This window comes from Bombus bifarius, unplaced genomic scaffold (assembly GCF_011952205.1).
Source record: "Bombus bifarius isolate JDL3187 unplaced genomic scaffold, Bbif_JDL3187 scf7180000009111, whole genome shotgun sequence".
NCBI lineage: Eukaryota > Metazoa > Arthropoda > Insecta > Hymenoptera > Apidae > Bombus > Bombus bifarius.
The window spans coordinates 295138-316032 of record NW_022884904.1 but is presented as its reverse complement, the minus strand read 5'-3'; the positions used below and the strand labels follow the sequence as shown (position 1 = coordinate 316032).

At 45.4% G+C, this 20895-nt stretch overlaps 1 protein-coding gene across 1 annotated transcript; it reads left to right on the top strand.

The window, feature by feature from the left end:
- Positions 1-529: 529 nt before the first annotated feature.
- Positions 530-4742, top strand: LOC117213503 (protein sister of odd and bowel). Its single transcript, XM_033458886.1, has 2 exons — positions 530-1974; positions 3533-4742. Exons 1-2 carry the CDS (start codon positions 989-991, stop codon positions 3876-3878), a joined length of 1332 nt encoding a protein of 443 aa, XP_033314777.1. The 5' UTR covers positions 530-988; the 3' UTR covers positions 3879-4742.
- The last annotated feature ends 16153 nt before the right edge of the window (positions 4743-20895 follow it).

Genomic DNA, 20895 nt, shown 5'->3' with positions numbered 1-20895 from the left:
CGTATGTAGCGGCGACATTGTTTTGCACGGAGTTAATTGATCCTTACGATACTTGTAATCTAACGGTGTTGATACTCCGAGGCAAAACAACAACAGGATTTGAATTATCCTGACTCGCGAGCCGCTACAAATCTATGCTCGCGAAAATCTGAAAGAGTAGCGTGTGCGTTAGCGATCAGGCTGACGTTGCAAAATTCCAATGAAAAATCTGCTCTTAATAAAGAAATAATCGCGATGCACGAGCCGAAACACCCGCAAAATCATCGGATTCGCGACAAATTACGCGCACGTTACAATTCCGTGAATTTATTTCGCGTTTTTACGGTTTTAGACCGCTATAAAACCGCGGGGGATTTGCTGGTCGACCGTCGCACAAAAATCTTCCATGTACGAGGGTCTGATGCGCGACTCTTAGTAGCGCATCGTCCTCGTAATTCCCATCGAGACAGAAACGATATCGTAACGACGGCGACAGCGGATAGCTGACGCGCGCGCACGCAGTCGCGCGTGCACGCGAGATTACGAACGACGCCGTTTACGCCGAAACGGCGAGCAATTGCGGGCCAGCTGTGGCTCTCTCTCCTGAATCCAGGGCCCGTTTCTCGCGGACGGTCCCAACTCGCCTCGGATACCTGCCACCAGGTGTCTCCACGAGCAGTGCCCAGCAGCGAGAGGCAGGAGCAGTCGTCGGGGCGCCTTCGCACCGCCAGCATCGCGCGCGTCTTTCCTCTTTACCGTTTCCACGTTCGTCCACCTTGCCGCGTTCCTGGACGATTACTCGCCATCGAGCCGCGAAATTGCCGAGCATGAGGTCCGCGATCCACGCTGGGACCCGTTCGATCGGTCAGTGAACCAACGATCCAATCCGATTCATCGATCTCGTCATCAACGAAAACCGTCGGATCGATAGGTTACTCTCGCCAATGGTGCAGGCAACACGTCGGCAATCCCTCAGCCAGACCCGTGACGATTCTAGCGACGGGGGAGGATGCAACAGCAACAACAACAGCAGGACCAGGAGCAGGACCGGGGAATCGTAATGGTCCCGTCGTCGTCCTCCTCCTCCTCCTCCTCCTCCTCCACGTCGGCGACCACGTCCACCAGCACCGAGCTTCGAGACGTCGCCAGTGTCACAGAGGCTGGATTACCGAATTTCACGTTGCAGAGCGTGGCTCTTGGACTTCAAGGAGCACTACTCGCTGCCCTCCAGAGAGTCGCTCTGCTTCCACCTGGACATGCCGCCGCCGCGGCGCTCAATCTCCAGGCATTGGAGACCTACTTGACTCTTCATCGTCTTCACGCCAGCAGCACCGCACCGGCTGTTAGTCAGTCGTCCACTTCGGGGCTTGCCAATCAGAGGTGTTCACCGGTCAATACCGGTCTAGAGACGGCGCTGACTTCGACGATACCGTCGAAGAACGATCAGCTAGCTGCCGAGAGGCTGTTGCAATCCCCGGACGACGAGGAAGAGGCACGGTTGGATTTTATCGCAGATCCCGACGACGATTTGGCTCTGTTGGAGGAGCAGCAAGTGTTGTTGAGAGACACTTCCGTGGCGACGTCCTCCGGTAATCACGAGGCGTTGTTGCGACGGATATCGGAAGGAAATCGCGCGAGTTCGAGTTCTACGACGACGATACCGCAGTCGTCGTCCTTGTCGCAGATAGCCGCTTCTTCGTTCACGTCCCCGGCCTCGTCGTCCGCCTGTTCCTCGTCCTCTTCTTCGTCGCTGTCCTCGTCTTTGTCCTCGTCGTCGCCGCTTCAAGCCACGTCCACTTCCGCCGAGTCGAGCATACCGCGGACGTGCAGGGCGTCCAGGCCCAAGAAGCAATTCATCTGCAAGTTTTGCAGCCGACAGTTCACGAAAAGCTACAATCTGCTGATACACGAAAGAACGCACACCGACGAGCGGCCGTACTCGTGCGATATTTGTGGAAAGGCTTTCCGACGGCAGGATCACCTGAGGGATCATAGGTAAGCTGGAGAATGGCACGTCGTGAATCGGTTTATGGATGCACGTTGTGGTTCCGTAGATTATTTTACACGATTCGGATACTGTGAAAGCGTTGCGAATTTACTTAGAATTTATTAAAATCGTGGATCAAGATTTCCTGGAATTCTGAACGTTTTATCGCTTGTTTCTTCAGGTTTTTCCAGTTAGTCGTTGATCGAAAGTTTATAGCTCTCTGTTGCGATATCTTTCTAACAGGAATTTGATTCATCCTTTGGATTTTTCGAAGCCGAGTTTCTTCCTAATCTAAATGTTTATTAGCGATATCAAAGATCTTGAAACTTTTAGTCATTGATCGAGATTTTATCGATCCTCTTGCGCGTCTTAACGTTTTATACTTTTGATTTTACCAAACTTCTCGCAAAAAAGTACGCAAATTCTTATCGATCGAAAAGCTTCGACACCAAATCATTACGAACTGGAATTGACGATAATTGAACTCAATTTACCTGCGTTCAAAGATGCCGGTTGAAGTTATTAAAAAATTAGCTCGAAGGGGGATCTCTTCGCGGAAGAGACGCGCAAGATAAAGCTGCCATTATATATGCTGATGAGCCGAGGGAAGTGTGCACGGCAAAAGTAGTTATACCAATCATGGCACCTCGTGAAACGGGCTTTCTTCCCCGTGAGGTGTTCGAGCGCACGCGCGAGCGAGCACACGAGCCTGTTCAAATTGATTGCAATGTTCGTGTGCCGTCTAAATACGACGAAATGATACGGTCCAACATGTAATTACGACGGCGATCAGAATACAGCTACGGTGTATTAATTACGTTGATCAATTCGTGACAATTTATCGGGCTTTTTGTATCTTGATCATTAATCACGACGACACGATACATTCGCAATTCCCGTTAATTGGACTCGAGCATTGAGCTTAAAAATAGTCGTGGCGTATGCTCTTCGTGTTATCTGTTTTTTTAACTAACGTATATTGTACGCTGTTCCTTTTATCGCTTTATGGGAGAGACGACGAAACGTTTGGTGATTTATCGAAATGAAAAATTGAAAGCATTTTGACGATTGTCCGAGGAAGATGAAATTAATTTCCGTTCGCTTAGATTGGGGTATATTTTTATTCGCATTGTTATTTATATGGATACTTTGCCTCAGACACGTATAGTAATATTTAAACATCCTTATTCGTGTCACTAAATGCTTACTGTATACTTATAATCCTAGTTGACACACACCCACGCAAACACACACGCACACACACACGTTACCACCCATTTCCTATGTCTTTAACAACTCAAACATCCTCTCACCAGTATATATGCACTCCCAAACTTCAGTCTAACCTAACCTAAGCCAATGATAAACCACTTTCACCCGAACACTCGTTCATCTCGGAAAGCCAAACGAAAATTTTCACGCTCGGCCGCTCCAACAATCATTAATCCCCCTAATCCCTCTAATCCCATTACTGACCATTCCAACCTCTCCATCTGAACATCTGTCATCGGCATCATCGCGCGCGCATTTGAATCAAGAGAAAAAACGATCTTTCACTCGTTCCAGGTACATCCACAGCAAGGAAAAACCGTTCAAATGCGCGGAATGCGGCAAGGGATTCTGCCAAAGCAGAACCCTCGCGGTGCACAAGATTCTACACATGGAGGAATCGCCCCATAAGTGTCCCGTATGCGCCAGAAGTTTCAACCAGAGGAGCAACCTGAAGACCCACCTCCTCACGCACACGGACATCAAACCTTACCATTGTGCATCCTGCGGCAAGGTGTTCCGCAGGAACTGCGACCTCAGGAGGCACTCGTTGACTCACAATTTGGGTGTATCGACGTCACCGCCGCCGCCGGGGATACCTGTGCCCGGCACCGGGGCCGTGGTGCTACAGGAAACGTCCTAGTGTTCCGTCCACCGATCGCGGCAAGTCTGGCATTGTACTAGGAAAATTTATTCACGTACGGACTCGAGAAAAATTTTCAGGCTGGTCATTCGGACGGTTCATACGTACAGTGGAACTCTATTTATTGGAACGAAATTTCAACTAGTGCTCGACTAAATGATCTCCTGCCGATTAAATTCTTTTAGATTCGATGCGGACGAACCAGTTTTGTCGCGCGAGCGTTCCGATAAAATATCGAACTATACAGCGAAATATACACCGAGCAGGCCTATTTTTTATTTTGTTATCGCTCTCTATAAAGGATCGCTCGCCTACATCGATATTTGTCCCGATGTTCATTTCTATTATATAAACGAAAAATCTTATAAATAGTAGGGAGAATCGGCAAACTCCTATTATGTGAACTACCTGCATTCCGACAGGTTCAGATAAATGGAGTTCTACCGTGACTTGGTACATCGGTGACATTACTTTTTATATATATCGATATATCGATCGTGATCTAATATGGTTCAAGAGTGGATTAGTTAATATTGGGAGTTATTCGAGACGAGAGAATAGATAACGGAGACTCGTGCGAGTTAAGCGGACCTTCCGTCCTTGATTTTTAGTGTGTTTTTAGCTGCGTATGTATTTCGTAGTTGTTAATACATAGGGTATAATTATAATTGCATATCAGGATGTTATTCACGGATTCATGATCGTTAGATCTGTAATTATGACGTATTATACGTATGTATAGGTAGCCGGAGTAGGACATACAAAAGGATCGCCTCGTATTTCTTTCACACTGTGTACCTACGTGCCCACGTTGTGTTTCGTTTGTACGTGTAAAATAAACTTTTATTATATTATTTTTTAAACTCTCGTTGTCGTTGATGTTTTTGGTCAGTTCCTTTCCCCGCGAAAATGAAAATTAATTTCCAAGATTTCTTTAAGATCACTCTCGTTTATCAGTCTGGTTTATCAGAGCGATGAGAAATATCTCAGAAGATATCATCAACTGCGTTTACTTCGTAATATACTGCGTTACTTCGTGCATAATACATTTAAGTAAAAAGCAGCGTCTATCTACAGTAGAATAAGCACAAGGCAACAGCAACGAAGTAGAAGAAGTTAAAGTAGAAGTAGAAGAAGAAAAGGACGAAGAAGAAAGAACAGCAGCAGAGAGAACGACGACGAAGAAGAAGAACAAGAAGAAGAAACGCGTGTATCGTGTTACAAAGAACGAGGCCGCCAGGTGCGCGGGACATGACACCGCGATACGTCTAGGGTTACGTTTCTTTTTCGAAGGTAGGTGCTGGAAAGGCACGAGGTGGGTCCGAATACGCTATTTCGGGCCCGGGAACGGGCCGAACACGGGACAGCTCGCGTCGATAAGGAGAATCTCGTACGACCGGTCGACTTCCACTTCTTCCAACAGGCTGCTCGACTAGGAGTTCGTTCTCGAACCTGGAAACTCGAGGAATTCCGATCCGGATCAGAAATAAAAAAGAAAGAAAGGGCAGAGAAGAGAGGAAAGGAAAGGAAGGGAAGAGTGAAACCTCGTGTCTCAGCCTTGTAAAGCGAATTTACATAATTTCTTGACAGCTAGTGCGGCGAAATTAATTCGCCGGGATATAATCCAGATACCATTCGATATTTACGACACGAGTTGCACTGTTTCCCGATGATTTTGATTTCGCTATTGGTTTGTCGCAGGCTTCGGATTTTAATTAACAATATTTCAGGAGGATACGATTGGCACCCGTCGATTGACCAACGTTTTCGCTCGTTTTAATTGCTTCGGCTTTTAGCAATTTTGTTTTCTTTGAAATTTGTACGCGGGTTTCGCTGAAGCGTATTTGATGGTTATCGGCGTCGTTAAAAGTTATCGAACGAAAAGAAGAGAGAAAATAAAACCATCGTCGAAAATGCTGATCTCTGGCACGGCGCGGAAAGCGTATCGTCAGGTAGATACGTATTAAATCGCGTATTAAGTCTGTCATTTCCTCGTTTAAAAGCGAAGAGAGGTATAAACCGGTAGGATCCAGGTATAAGGTGAAAAGGGAAAGAGCAAGAGAGACGGCAGAAGAGACTTGAAACGGGCCGGAGAGTTCCCTCGAGCATGGTGGAAGAAACGAAGGTAAGGATGGGAGTTAAAGGGGACATAGAAGGACCACACGCACGCGCCGCCCACAGATACGCTATCACTTGGCTACAACCAACGTGATCTGCATGCGCATGTCCTCTCTTCGTCACGAACTTGGGAGAGAAAAAAAAAAAGAAAAAAGAAAAAGAAAGAACATCGAGGGATCAGAGAAAAGGAAAGGTGGATCTGCCCTCCGCCTCCTCTTCTTCGTCTTCTTTTTCTTCTTCTGTTTCACCCCCTTCGCTCACCTACCTTCGCTGATTTAAGGGGTTGGCAGAGCGTCGATAACACGTCTGGTCGGACCTACACTTCGTCCCTACGGAATTTCTTTTTCCTCCTCATCCTCCTTGTCTTCCTCGTCGTCTTTTTCCTTCTTTACCATCGTTCGCTCCTTCCTTCACTTTCAGCTAAGTTTCCTTCGTTCCTCGCGTATGGATACGTTTACACGCGTGCCTCGAAGAAAAGACGATTGGGTTACTCTTTCTTGGCGATACCGGTGTCACTATCGTTTTGTAACTGCTAGGCCGTTTGACCCGCAACGTGATCCTGCGACGAACCGGATGCGATCCTTCGTTACTCTCGAATTTGCTAATGTGACCGATCTTTGACTTATATTCTTTGTTGCGCTGTTTCAGAATTTTATGAGAAGCAGCGAACATTTTAAAATGAATTTCACAATGACTTCTCACAGAGTTGAGAAATTAGCGGACGAATCGTTAAACTTTACTCGAAACACTTATTCAACTCGATGTAATATGCAAATTTCAACGCAACCGTTAAGACTCGAACAAAATTGCACATTGTATGAAAATTTCTAGTCCGCGTTGTTGGATGGAAATCGCGGCAATTAAAAAAAACGTATATCTATTAATATGTTAATCGCTTCAGCATAATTCTCGTCGATATGTACGAATCTTTCCACTTCTTGATTAAACCTTTCCATCGGATGCCTGCATGAGTAATTTCTATTGAGGCACCGATTTGAACTTTAGATATCAGATTGCGAGAAATGATAGCCGTGTGTCGATGCTGTAATTATTTTCATGTTTCAATGCTTAAAATATGTGCTGCTCATCATATATCAAAGTTCACTCGAACGCTATATCCGAGCTGCTTTGTTTCATCTGGGTGCATAATATTCTTCGCTCTTTCTTGTCTTACCTCCGCCAAGACAATGTCGAATTGGTCGTTGTTTAACAGATATTTGACAGATAATAACGACAAAGTGTTGTAACACACGTGTTATTTAATTATTTCAACCGTTGCATCCTTATGATCGCTCGTTTAGAACTCGCCTGTAAACATATTCTTTCGTAGATCGAATACTGTCGGCGAAAGAATTTATTTCGAAACTTTTACTTTTTACTACTGGAGTGGAAGGTGGAATTAAAAAGTTAACTTTCCGAAAAAGGAAAGCTCGCGAAATATTTCAACCAACAATTTAGGAGATTAAGCATAAATGAAAAAAGAACAAAGCGATTCTTTGACAAATCACAGTACGCGGTACGTACGTAATGAACGCTCGTAATCGAAAAGGAGAGATCAGAAAGGAGAAACCAAGTGAGATACGCATACGCGGTCGTCAAATAATATTTTCACGAGCGCCTTGTTCCCGGACGTCATTCGCATTATTTTCAGTTCGCTACTTCGCCGCGGTCCCACGACACATTCAGCCGGAATCGGTGGCCAATTAAACCGGTGCCGCGAAAGTCTCGTGAATTTATCTTTCCTGGATCGTTTGCGAAATTATCATCGCGCGGACAGGACGCGGTCGTATGCGAATCGAAGGCCGTTTTGCGGATTCTGCGCGTATCCTATAGGGTAGACACGATGTTAACGTATTCATAAAATAATTTATCGTATGGCTAGTTTGTACTCGATTATCGTGTTCCGAACGCTCTTAAAGCTGTGTACCGATTTGGGTAACGGCTACCTCAAATCACGCGAGATAAGTACGCGCAATTACACGTATATACAAACACCGAGACGCCTTTAATATTACGCGAACGAATTCATAAAGCCGTCGAACGATTATAACTCGTACCGTTTTCGTTTTACGCGTCATTCTACGGATAAATAAATAAATAACAAGCCGTACATGCTCTTGTGCACGAGGTACCCGGTATAACGTCTTCATAGCCGGCTGAACGAAGTTGTACTTGCCGATATACGATCGGTGGATGCACACGCAGAAGGTGGCCACCCGCAATTTCGCAGGCGCGTATCATTTAACAGCTAAAACGCGCGAGTGGCCCCGGTCGTTCTCAGTTTCGACAGACTTTGTTTTATTTATATTTCGATGATCAATAAACGGGACCAACTTTGGTATCGGATTGTCCGATTTAATCGCCTTCGCCTTGCAATTTATTTAGTAGCTGAAAATCCGGATCTACTGGCACAGTATCGACTAACAAGTACTTCGCGATAGGAAGCTTGTTAATATCGATGCTATCATTGGTCAGTAATCGAAAGAAGCAACTTTCTAAGGAGATAATGACTCTTAAGGATTTTAACAATTTTGCTTAAATTACGCTTAAGTTAAATATATTTCCTTCGTCTCCATTAGACGTGCCCTACGTCCTTTCAAAATCTCAGAAGTGTCGAATCGATAATCGTGAACTTCTCTCGTAACTTGGCGCGAATCTTTCGCGAGCAATTAAAAGGAGTTGGTAATGGATGGGTGATTTAGCGACAACGAAAAGAACGAGCGAGTAAATTACAATACGCCTTTGCCCTGATGTGACACTTTGAATGAACAAAAATCGCGCGGCTCGGCTCGCGTCCGCTCGTGATTGGCGGAACGGCATGGAGCGTGTGCACCGTGCACGCGTGTGCGTACGCTCGTTCGCCAGCGTGCCAGACCACGAAATACGGACGGGCGGACAGGATGACGGACGACGGGACGCCCTGGGCAACCGAGCGGTGACTCGCGCGACACAGCCTCGCACTCGCCCACGTATTCCACGCGAATACGTACCCTCCTCCACCTTATGCCGCTTTTCCTTTTCCTTCGTTCATCCCGCCCTCTCTTAGTCTTTCATCGCTATTTCCCTTTGATCCTCCTGCCGCGAAGCTTCTTTGTCTCTCTTCTCTTTTTTCACACTCGTATCCTAACTTTTTCTATTGTCTCACTCTTTTCGGCGGCGATTTCCTAGGGGTGATTTACGAAACGACCCATCTGTCCGCAGAAAGAATCCTAATCATAAAAAGAACGACTGTCGGTAAATCGACGATCGACGCCTCTCGAATAATCTGCTTTTCGTGCTAAGAAAATTTCATCGCGCTTTACGTCCAGTGCGCGAGAAATCATTTACAGTTCCAAAAAATAATTATCGTTTAATAGCATGGATAATTTTTCGTCCGTGTACAGGGAGAGGACTGACGTGTTTTAAAATGGTTGTCGCGAAACCATAAACGCAAGAGCCGAAGAAAACGAAATCGTGGACTTTATTTACGGCGGATAGGACACGTTCTTCGCGTGGACTTCCTCGTTCCTTTTCTTCGAGAGTCTTCTTCTTGCGGGCAGCCGCAAGTATAGCCAGGAACGCGCGACCATCATCATCATCATTGTCTAAAGGATATTCAGGAACTACGTCGAGGGGCATCATGGTCGGTCGCATAAGCGATCTCTCGCGAAACGTTACAACCTGCGGTCGCTCTCTGCTTCCCTTTGCCCTCCCTTTTCGCCGCACTCGCTGCAAGTGCGACGAATCGAAGCATAAAATTAGACGTCGCGTTACTGCATTTGCGTATGACGTTAGTTGTCAAACCCTTCGGGCAAGAATTATTTTATTTTACCGTGTAAAAGGGTAGGTGAGAAGAGACTGAGGAAAATCGATTCCGTCGAAGGTCCAGCGTACCTTTTCAAGCATCGAAAGAGGAAATCTATAGCGATGACAAAAAGGATGTTGATAATTCTAACGAGTAAGATAATTCTGTCGAAGAAACTGGCGTGGGTGGTCAAGAAGATACGAAAACTAAATGTGGGAAGCTCATCGAACGCGAAAGAATCTCGTTATCTACTTTTTACAAATATAGTTCGTTCTATTTTCACGTTTCTATCGTAAGATTATTTTTGTTCTCCGTCGTATATTGACATTGAGCTACGGACAAGGCAGTAAGGGGCAGGCGGTACCATTCCTGGTTTCCACTAGTTGTTTCAGCCTCCTCTTTCTTTCTTTTTCGCCGTTGTTGCCCGTTTCACCTTTTCTTACGCGCTAAATGACCAAGTTAACAACGGGATGGGAGGTAAACGAGAAACGTACGAACTGTGAAGAACAGCGGGATAGTAACTCAAACGAAACACGCGTATTAGTTTCTGTAAGTATGTACTGTGAGGGCAATTTGAAGAGTTATGGCAGTTTGCCATTTAACCTCTCTACAGTCTCGCGGCACGATGGCACTCTGTTTGTCTTCTGCCGCGTAATTCAATGACCGAATACTACAAAGAAACGTCTATTCGATTTTATTCAATTTCAAATTAGAAGTTTCGATTCCAACGAGACTATTTGCTCTATTCGCTAAATTTGTCAAATCTACGAAACAAAGGCCCTTCGTGGCAACTCTGCTACGTCGCAGAAAAGAAACTTTTAAGGCTAAACGAAGGTAGAAAGCGCCGAGTAGGCGCTTGTACTTCGCGGCACTCGTTGTACTCGCTGCAGTTTCAAATTTCACGAGTAACCACGATTTCAAGTATACCGAACGTAAGGATCCTTGAAAAGGGATGTATTTAAGGAAAATATACTTGCATGTTACTACGATATTACGTCTTTAAGGTAACGAAGACTGGTGTAACATTGATACGGAATGACCGTAGATATCTGCAGAGGCTTCTTCGACCGTTTTCCTCTTTCCTTCCATAGTTGCGCGTACACAATCCGACTACTTATTATATTACCGACGTATACCCTCGGTTAACTATGTTTCGCTATTTTATTATTTCATTTATTCGCGTGTAAACCATTCTACTTCCCTTTAAGCTCGATTCATACAGTTCATTTGTTCGTTTTAGTCGTACGCTGTCAGTCCTTGCACGATTTCTATATTATAGCGTGATATAGGTTTATTCCGTAGGAATCGACGCGTCTTAGCGAACTCTCGAAGCTATTTTTCTTTTATTCCAGTAAATTTCTTCTAAACTCGATCGTTCTTTTATCGCGTTACCGAAGGAAGAAAGTACAAGTACCATAGGTAATCTTAACGAATACTAGTCGTAGAAATTTCATGGTAGAAGGAATTTCTTTTCATAACGCACAAAAGCATTGAAATTGCGAGAATACCGGTCGTGTGAGGCGAGCCTTAAAGCCCGTTGCCGACGTACATACGATCCGACTACTTATTACGTTACCAATATATCCCTCCGTCTTTACTCGTTACATTACTTCATTGATTTACACCTTTTACAGTTTATTCTCTCGCTGCCCCCTCGCCAGATTGGGCTGGAACATGATATTTGCTTCGCCTCCTATTGAAATATCGTCGGACATAGTTAACCTCTTAAGTCAGTGCAGTGAATATATTCACCGTGACAAGCGGTTCGTCCTGTGCATAAACTCACTTCAAGAGGTTCGACCGGCAACGAACGATTGTCCATTCAGAAAAGTTATCAACACTGTTCGAAAGGATCGTGTAAGACCTTTGGAAACTTGATACACATTGCTGAAAAGTTGCAAAAATTCGACCGATCAAAAATTTATTGCGTTTTAGTAGACACAGTAGATTTTGTTGCACTTTCATTCAGCGAGATGTGTTTATCACCGAAGCGACATTAAGGATACATTAATCTTGCAATAAATTACAGTTTCCGCGTAGTTTATTAAGTATAGAATGGGAATTTATAATTGTTAAAACTCAGTTGCCTGAAACATTGCCCGTGTTTTTGATGTAGAAGAATCGAAGAAGGTTCGTAAATTTAAGGAATCACCAATCGAAAATCAATTTCTGGTATTGGCAAAGTTGAAAAGAACTTGTTTCTCTCGCTTTAACTTAACGTTGCATTCGTATGACACATTGATGGAGCGATATATCACGATTTCACCATTTTTTTTTTTTCACGCTTCGAAATGTCGTCACTTTGATGATAATTTATTTCACAATTCGTATTTTATGTATTCTATTAGATTTAGTCACGACATTTGCCTCACCTTTTAGAATATTATTAAAAATAGATAAACGAGCTAAGAGCATTCTCACGGTTAAGACGGTTTCTTCATTTCAAAGACCTCGGGGCCTCTAAATCTTCGATCTCGATCGGATATTACAGCTTGTTTGTTATCTTTAATGCAAGCAATGCAAATAACGTTAATGATAGTTCGAAGCAAACTGCGACTTATCAGATGTATACTTTGACTTTTTCTCGGATAAATTACGAAGTAATAAGCAAAAATTGCGAGAAAACTCTGTCGATCTCGGTCGAGCATCTTATTTCCATTGGAAGATGTTATTTTTCTGACACTATCTTTCATTTTCTATCGTCTACCTTCTATTTTTCCAATACTTCGTATATCTGTAATTATTCATCTTCTACACAACCTAACACGATACATATAAACGAGTACTCATCGTTTTGAATAAACAGCTAATCGTAAGTTGATACTTTTCGGCGTCTTGAAATTATCCGAAAGTCTTTGCGAATGTTTGTCACCGCAACGTTAAGGTTGTTCCTTATCGAATATTTGACTGTCATAAATCGCGATTCAGGAAAGGTTGGGTAAGGAAACGCAATTTTGTCTCTTCGTCGCACGCAAGCAAGGAAAGCTTGCCAACACCGAAGACTCCCGCTATCGGTTCCATCCCTCTCACCCCATTTACCTGTCAGCGTTCGCGCGCCCGTATCCGCTGCCAATAAAGCAACCCCAGCCAGCCGGAGTAATTGAAATGGTATTTTCGCGATTTCATTTTCAATATCTTCTCGCCTAAAAGCCTTAGGCTCGCGGCGGCCTGACATTTAGCTCACCTTTCCAGTGAAACATTGTTCGGCATAGAACGGCGGAACCGGCGAGGCTAAGAGCGTAGCCATGGTGGTCGGCCTGGAAGATGGTTTCCTCGTCCGGGAGAGGGCCTGAGCCGCTTAAATCTCCACAGTTTATGCGATCCTGCCGGTTCTCTCGATCGTTTTACGCGCGCCTCCTCTACGTAGTCGTACGACGATCTATCTACCTGTATCCGAGTACTGCTCTCCGGGACGTATCTCTCCTCGCCTCCCATGGAAACCAGCAGATAACGTAATTTTACGTGTGAATGCTTCGGGCCAGAACAGGTACCTGAACACCCAATACCAACGTCCAAGATAACGTGCCTCGATAATTTACACTGGCTGATTCATCTCGGAGTCCTCTATCCGCCTGGTCAGGTATACGTACGTATTCGTGGCCTTATTAATTGAAACACGCGCATCCTGCACCGAGGAGGGCCCCTCTGTCGATTTCAGGACACTACTGGATCCCTTTAGACCTGTTCCTGTCGATAAGGTTATCGGCGACGCCGTATTACCGAATCCGTGAATGCGTGGAGGAATCCTGTTGGTTTCTAGTCAAATTTCCCAAGATATTCTAGTTGGAGCGCGGTTAGTGGACGCGTGTGAATCGTTTGGTCTGTCCCTGTTTGTTCGAGGTGTTGGAACACGTATTATAGATAGGTTATGGGAAGGCTTGTTATTTTATCAGGCTTTCGTGAATGGATATTTAAGTTCGGTTAAGATATGTGATTTGAAACGTCGGGATTCTTTGATAATTACGATAGGATCCGACGTAGGAGGCAGTTGATTTCCGTGATTCAGTTTCCATTACTACAATTTCCATTCTTATTATCGGTCTTGATTATACGCTTCGTACTTTGTATGCATCGTGCGTTTATACGGAATAATATGAATTTCTTATACACGCTGTGTTATCAGTGGTATAACCGAGAGCAGGCGAGCTCTTGGCGAAACATTTTCGCAGTCCTACGCTTCTATCTTTGGAAATAATTTGTCTCGTTTAATCTTCTCGTTGAATCTTCGCCTATTTATCTACGTTTTACTACGGGAATAAAAAATGTGAAAAGTTTCGGGTGACACTGTAGTTCGTGCGGTGTGGAGCTGTAACAACAAATCCAACCTTCTAACCTCGAAATCTGAAATTTCTCGTAAACGCCAGAAACGCGGACTCGTCGCGTTCATTTTTCCACGTAGACCGAATCAGGCTCAATAACCGTAAAACCCAGAGCATCCAAGTTCTCCTATCAACGGACGCACGAGCCATCGCGTTCGTCTTTACGAGGACATACCCCTTAATGTCCAACGTCTCCTTTCTTCTTTCTTTCACGCAGCGAGGTGTACACGAGCAGACCATGGTGCATTCTAACGAGTAAGTTCGAGGTTAGAACGACGAAGCGTCACGTTGGAATTTATTCAACAGGTTTACGAAGTGACGACGCGGCGAAACATCCATAATAGTGGCTCGTGGTCTCCTCTCGTAGCTCGATTATAATATAAATAAGAATTTATCGGCGCCGCGACGGCGTTAGCTTAAAAGGTTTACGTTTATTAATTCTGCTAATCCTCCCCTGAATCGAGCTCGAGACAGAGAAAAAAGGCTTCGAGCAAATGCTTGCCGTCTTTTCTTCCTAAAGAGACAACTTCTTCTTCTTCTTCTTCTTCTTCTTTTTCCTCTTTTAGAGCTTCTTCCCTCATCGTCCCTCTGCCGATACGAGTTTCTTCTCCTTCTTCGTCCACCCCCGTTTCCTGTTCGTTGATCGTTCGCTTTTTATGGCACGTTAGCGCCGTTCACGAGTAGCTCGGAGAAAAATAAAATAGGGACATCCGACAGCGTTGGCCATTTCATGCGTCCAGCATCTTCAAGACCAGAAGAAGCACGCGAATCGATGTCGGATGAACGAAGAGGATCGATCGATCGTAGGGGAAGTTTCGCTTTTCGAAAGATCGCACGTTGGAGGAAGTTTGCAGATCGATTAAGACCACTCGAAGTTTCCAACATTTTTCATCTTTTTTTTTAGCGAAGTCGAGAGCCGCGAGCGAACGTTAAGTACGATAGAAAGATTTAGTCAGCTTTCTAAGATCGATCGCCAATGGTAGTTGCGTTAAAGAAAACTCTGACAGCCGAGTATTACTAAAGTTGTTATCGTTATGCTTTAACCAGCGAATGTAAAACTTCGCTAATAATACTTCAACTGTAGAAGAGAGCCAGGATCGTAAATTTCCGTTCCGTTTGAAGGAAGGCTCGACGATTATGCCATAAAGCGCGACAACAGGTGTTAGTCTCACACGCGTACGAGGTAGAAAAGTCTGAAACGGTGAAGCGACTAATAATTAATAACCGAGTTGCGCCCACCGGCTGTCTCTCCATCGTGTTCACACTTTCCGCTTTTCGACGTAGGTGTCTACTTTAAAATTCCACGGCGGATTTAATCGTGATGCGTTTCGGAATCTGAAGGGAGGACAATGTCGTAGGAAAGAAATGAAGAGAGAAGAGGCATCGGGTTTCAGGAGGTTCTTAAGTCGATCCGTGAGTCGTTCTTGACACCAGTATTTTCGGGGAACGATTACAGCGAGATGTTTCTCTTCTTCTCCCACGATCTTCACACGGGTTCTCTCGACAATATACGGTTTGACGCGTTTTGCATATCGAAGCGGCGTAACAACACAATTATATTAATATTTTACCAGTTGCTTCTTTTTCGTACGAGTATTTACGTGTCGTTGCACCGTTTTCGCACAGTATCGTATTCCGAACGATTCGATCGCGGATTTCGTGCGAAACAAACGCAACTAAAAGACCTTAGAAACTTGAAAAATAAGTTGACACGGATACACGCAGGCTCGCCCTTCTTACGAAGCAATTCCTCGCGTAGTATAAACGGAACAAACAATGGCCAATCATTGGCTTAAATATGCATGTGAAAACAGCGGACGGAACATTCTTGAATTAATCACGATGTTCGTCCGTGTACTCCAGAAAATATCGATCGATGTTTCACCTTTGTCCGCGGTCCGCTAGAAAATCATCGAAACACCGCACCGGGACGAAGAGAAACGACGAACCGATGGGGAACACCACGAAGAAGAGGAAGAGCAAGAAGGAGGAGGAGGAGGGACATGGTACATAGGTATATTGTACGGGCTCGAAGGCAGCTCCTTTGAAGTAACCCGTACGAGCCGGCCGGATGACAGGGAAGAAATCGAAATATGCGATGACTGCGCAGATGAAATATCCGTGTCCCTTAATGGCGAGCTCTTGGTTCGTCTCGTGGGTGTACGAGAGGAGAGAGATCTCGTCGCCTTTCTCGGGCCACCTTGATCTACTGGCTACGAGCCGAGATGTATAGGTGAAATCATGTGCGTGCCAACTGCTGTTTACTCGTTTTGCTTGCTAGAACGGCAAGGAAAAAGAAGAGTAACGCGATGGGAAAGCGGAAGACGATAGGAAGAAGAGAAGATACTTCTTCTTCTTCCGTCAAGGGACGGTTTTGCTGGCAAATCGTTCAGAGGGGAAAAAAAAAAAAAAGAAAGAGAAAGTCGAAACTAATTATAAGAAAATATACTAATTATCGTGAGAGAATAAAATTATTCCGTCCCCTCGAACGATTAAGAAAACTACCAAATTCGATATCAAAAGCGAGACGAGTTAAAAATAAACGTGGAATAGACGATTTCGAATTCCAGACGGCGAGTGTCCACGGGCGTACAAATTCCTCGGCCATAAATTCCTCCGGAACAGACCGCGAGACCGCAAGGATCTCCTATTAACAACAATACCGACAACACGATAAAGAAGCATTCATAATGAAATCAGCTCGATGGACGGTGATTTCGGTGGGCCTGGTGACCGGGACCGAGACTGCAGGAAGAAGATCGAGGAGGAGAATCGGCTCCCGCGGCAAGGTAGAAAAGGACGAGGAGTCCCGATGGAATCCCGTGGAGCAGAGTGGCGTGCATACGGGGGTGTGCCGCGTGCCAGACCCGAGGCCCTCTCCGTATAGGCTTCACAGGGGGCCCGTGGATGGGGGCCCCGTTCACCGTAAGATAAGGCCTCCTGGTGCGAGCCGACGACGCGCGACCGACAACCATGTCACATTATTACCATATAGGTACCGGTCGCGTCGTCACAACACCGCACGACCAACGTACCACCGCCGTTATGCGCCGCTAGCACGGCCGAGAAAAAAGGGAAACCAAGAAGAAATTCATCCTCTATTTTAGTTACGAACCGGTTCGATATCTTCCTTCTTCTGTTCATTCAGCCACCATCCGAACGGACCGTTTTGCGCTGCGTTGGGTGTCCTCGCGTAGAAACCGCGCTCCAGAGTGGTTACCGGTATGATGGAGATCGCTTGTTTGCTGGATTATGGGCTTGCCGGAGCGAAGTGTGTTGGTCCGTTTGGCTCGTTGTTTCTCGTGATTCGAGAGGCGAAACGAGAGACCGTGGCAAGGGAGAAAGGTTGTTGTTTGTGAAAGGTTGGTGGCAAATATTGACCGTTCCTTTTGTGGGCCAGGTCTTTGGTTTGGCTTAGGCGAAGTGTGCGAACGCGCGTGACTTGGCCAAGCACGTGCAGATCGTTATCCGTTATCGATAAAGAACTTATTCGGAGCGCTTACTTCCGTTATCGCAAAGCTGATTTTACCGATAAGGCGTGTTTTAAGAAATGACGCGAACACGTGACTCAGAGAAGCACGCGAATGGCGTTCTCCGATTACCTTTTACAATAAATTATCCGAGAAATAAAGCTAACCCACGAACAGACCAGCGTATAAAACTGTTCTACGATTCGGCTTCAAATTCGGTTAAAAAGATCTTGCTGACCTCAAACCCATTCGGCCCACGCCGAGACTGAAAAAACAGTGTCCCTACGTAGAACCTCCAATTCCAAGGAGATACCAATACGATCGTGTTTTGGCAAAATCATTCGGAACTCCCACACCGAAGCCAGTCCAGGCGCAAGGATCGTTACTTTAAAACGATCGCTACGAAAAATCGCGTGGAAACCATCGGATTGTCTCGAATTTCTCGACAGGCGAACGTAACGTACCTCTCGAAGACAGCTACCGGTGCTGATCGATCGTAAAATGACACGGTTTACTAAAGCGGACGATTCGTAGACTAATACCGTTCCGTTCCTTTGAGGAAGACTGCACCAAGCCGTAGTAAAATCGGCTAAATCATTGGTCGCTTGACTCGTGCGAATCGCCAAGCGAAATCAACTGCCCGAAGGTGTGGTACCCTATCTTCGTTTCCGTCTGTCCACTCTCTATTTCTCCCAGTCTTGTTCCAACTGTCCCGGCTGTTAGGCGCGTATAAACACGGCCAGGTATGGAACCGCAGGTAAGAGCCATGGTGGTCGGTGGCGGACACTCGCGAGATAAACTTTACTGCGTACGGGTAACACGTACAGGTAGGTACGAGCAGCTCCACCGACCATTGTAACCGGCAGGACAGCCGTCTTTTATCGGGCCGATGATTCGTAACGTTCGCGCTTTCCGACGGATTTAATCGGCTTGCTGTTGATTATCCGGAAATTGAACGCGATGAGATAGAAGTTTATCGATATCCGGCATTCGGGCGAGACACTCGAGAGAAATTTCTGTTTAAACGTTCGTCGTTGGTGCGCTGTTCCAGGCACTCGATCTTTTAATTAGTCGATGTAATTCTCCGTGATATCAGGGTGAGAAGGCGATAAGTTACGTTTCCTGTTTTTTCACAGGAAAGTGATTTCAGCGTGTTCTTCTTCCGTAATCTTCGTACGATAGTAATATCACGAAACCTGTATGGATTTGTCAATTGTCAGTAGTAATTTTTTAATAGGAAACTCGACTACTTCAAAGAACTGAAGGTTAAAAAAATGTCAGCTTATCGATTATCGATGTAAGCGATACTGGCTGGTAGAAAGTGGATTATTTTTTATTTCCAAGAAGCCAACGATGTTTCGTATCATCAAGGAGCGCTGTACACTTGTACGCCGAAAGTGGACATTCGAGAAAGCCACTTGTTATCGCATCTTATCGATACGACGAGTGGAATACGTGACTCGCAGAGAGAATTATTAGTATTTCTTTTTATTACATTACGAACTTCGAAGTGCATTATTTTTCAGACCGTATTACCTGAGAATTTCGTAATCCGAAGATAAAGATTGAAAAAAGTCGTTTCTTATCGATCACTCCGATACACCGGTCGTAAATTCGTAATTTTAAATGAAATTTATTAATACTTTGGGTCGCCTTGTCAAATAAAACGTTTCTATATTATTTCTGCATTTGATTATTCCTTCGGGTAATTCAGTTCTCATTCGCGACTATGTCAGAAGAGAAAGCCCGCGATATTTTTAAACTACAATCTAGATAACGCTTTTTTTTAAATTTAATTTAACATAACGCTCGACTACCGATCAACCCGAAGATCGATCTACTTTAATTTTAACCATTCTATAATTTTTAGACGCTTATTAAAACCGAAGAAATTACCGCGCGATTGCATTCCCTTAATGTCGTAAACAAGCGGTTCGCGTGGTTAATATTTCTGCCACGTGCGGATAACGAGACGAGTTTTACGCGAAATTTATCATCGCACATAAACTGCGTTCCGCGAACACTTTTCGCCGAGGTGTCGATAGTTACGCGCGTGGATTATTGCGAATGGAACAGGGCTGGGCAGGTCCCTTTAACGAAGTTGTAATTTGTTGGAGGTGGTAGAACGGATGGAGCGAAGGGAAAATTGATTTCCGCTTATCTCTTCGCTAGCGTTCTTCTAAATCTGTATCAACTATCCGTGTACAAATCGATCGGCAGAATATCGTGCTGCTATCGCCTAATCGGCAGATCCGATCCTTGGTCCGAGTATCTTCGATAGAGTGAAATCGATACATTTCTAAGTGAAAATCGATGCTTTCTCGGTTGCCCCGTTCGATCCATTTGATATCCGTTAGAGAGTAAATTCAACGTACCGAGGCAACCGTGCTGAAAAGAGGAAACAATTTCTAGAGATCTGCGCGTGGAGCGTGAACGTCCTCGGTCGCTTGGGGAGGCTCGTAAATCGAGGGTCGGCTCGGTCGCGTTCAACGTCGGATCGGAGCGCAGAGATGGTGCAAAGGAGAAGAAGAGATCGGTAAGAAGGGAAGACATTTCCAGAGGGACATCGACGCGCGTGCAGGTGGTGGTCAATGCGTGTCTAAGGTACGTAGCATGCATCGGGGCCGGCGAAGACGAATCCATTAGCCGTGAGCGCGGATTGAGCAATAAACCAACTGGGAGGTAAGTCGACTCCAACCTCATCCCCGCGTGGCCAGATAGAGAAAGGGAGAGAGGATCGTTCCTCTTCGTTCCTCTAGCGCGGGTTTCGGTTCGCCTGTTATTCCTGTTGGGCCCGCATTCCCATACAAGATGTCGCGCCGATAAAAGTCCCCGAAGACTCGTGGTAGGGCCCACCCCGAGCAATTCATTTAAACATTCCCGGAGGTGGTCGCACGACAAATTACTCTCACGAAACCTTCGCGCGACAGCCAAAAGCTCCGTCGATCCTCGTGGCTCCTATCTCCATTCAGAGATCTCCCACTTTCCGTCTCCATCGTCTGTCTTCTTCCGTCGTCCCTTTTCCACCATTCGCTATTCGCTTCCTCGTTCGTTCTACGTGACTGTCGCGCCCTTCCCTCTTCTCCCTTTCCTTCTTTTCGCCTCTTTTTTCCACCCATTCGACGTTTTTCCTCCTCTCCGCCGCGCCGCAACCGCGACATAAAACCTGGTGACACTTCTCACCCTTCTTAAGGAGCAGCTTCGAGGCACGAGCTGGCAACAACACCGCCAGGAACCAGCCTGCCTTTCCGGATCTTATCGCCTGCCGCTGAACGTCGAATCGCGCTTGCGGAATGGAAGCTTCGATCATTGGAAGGTCTCACTAG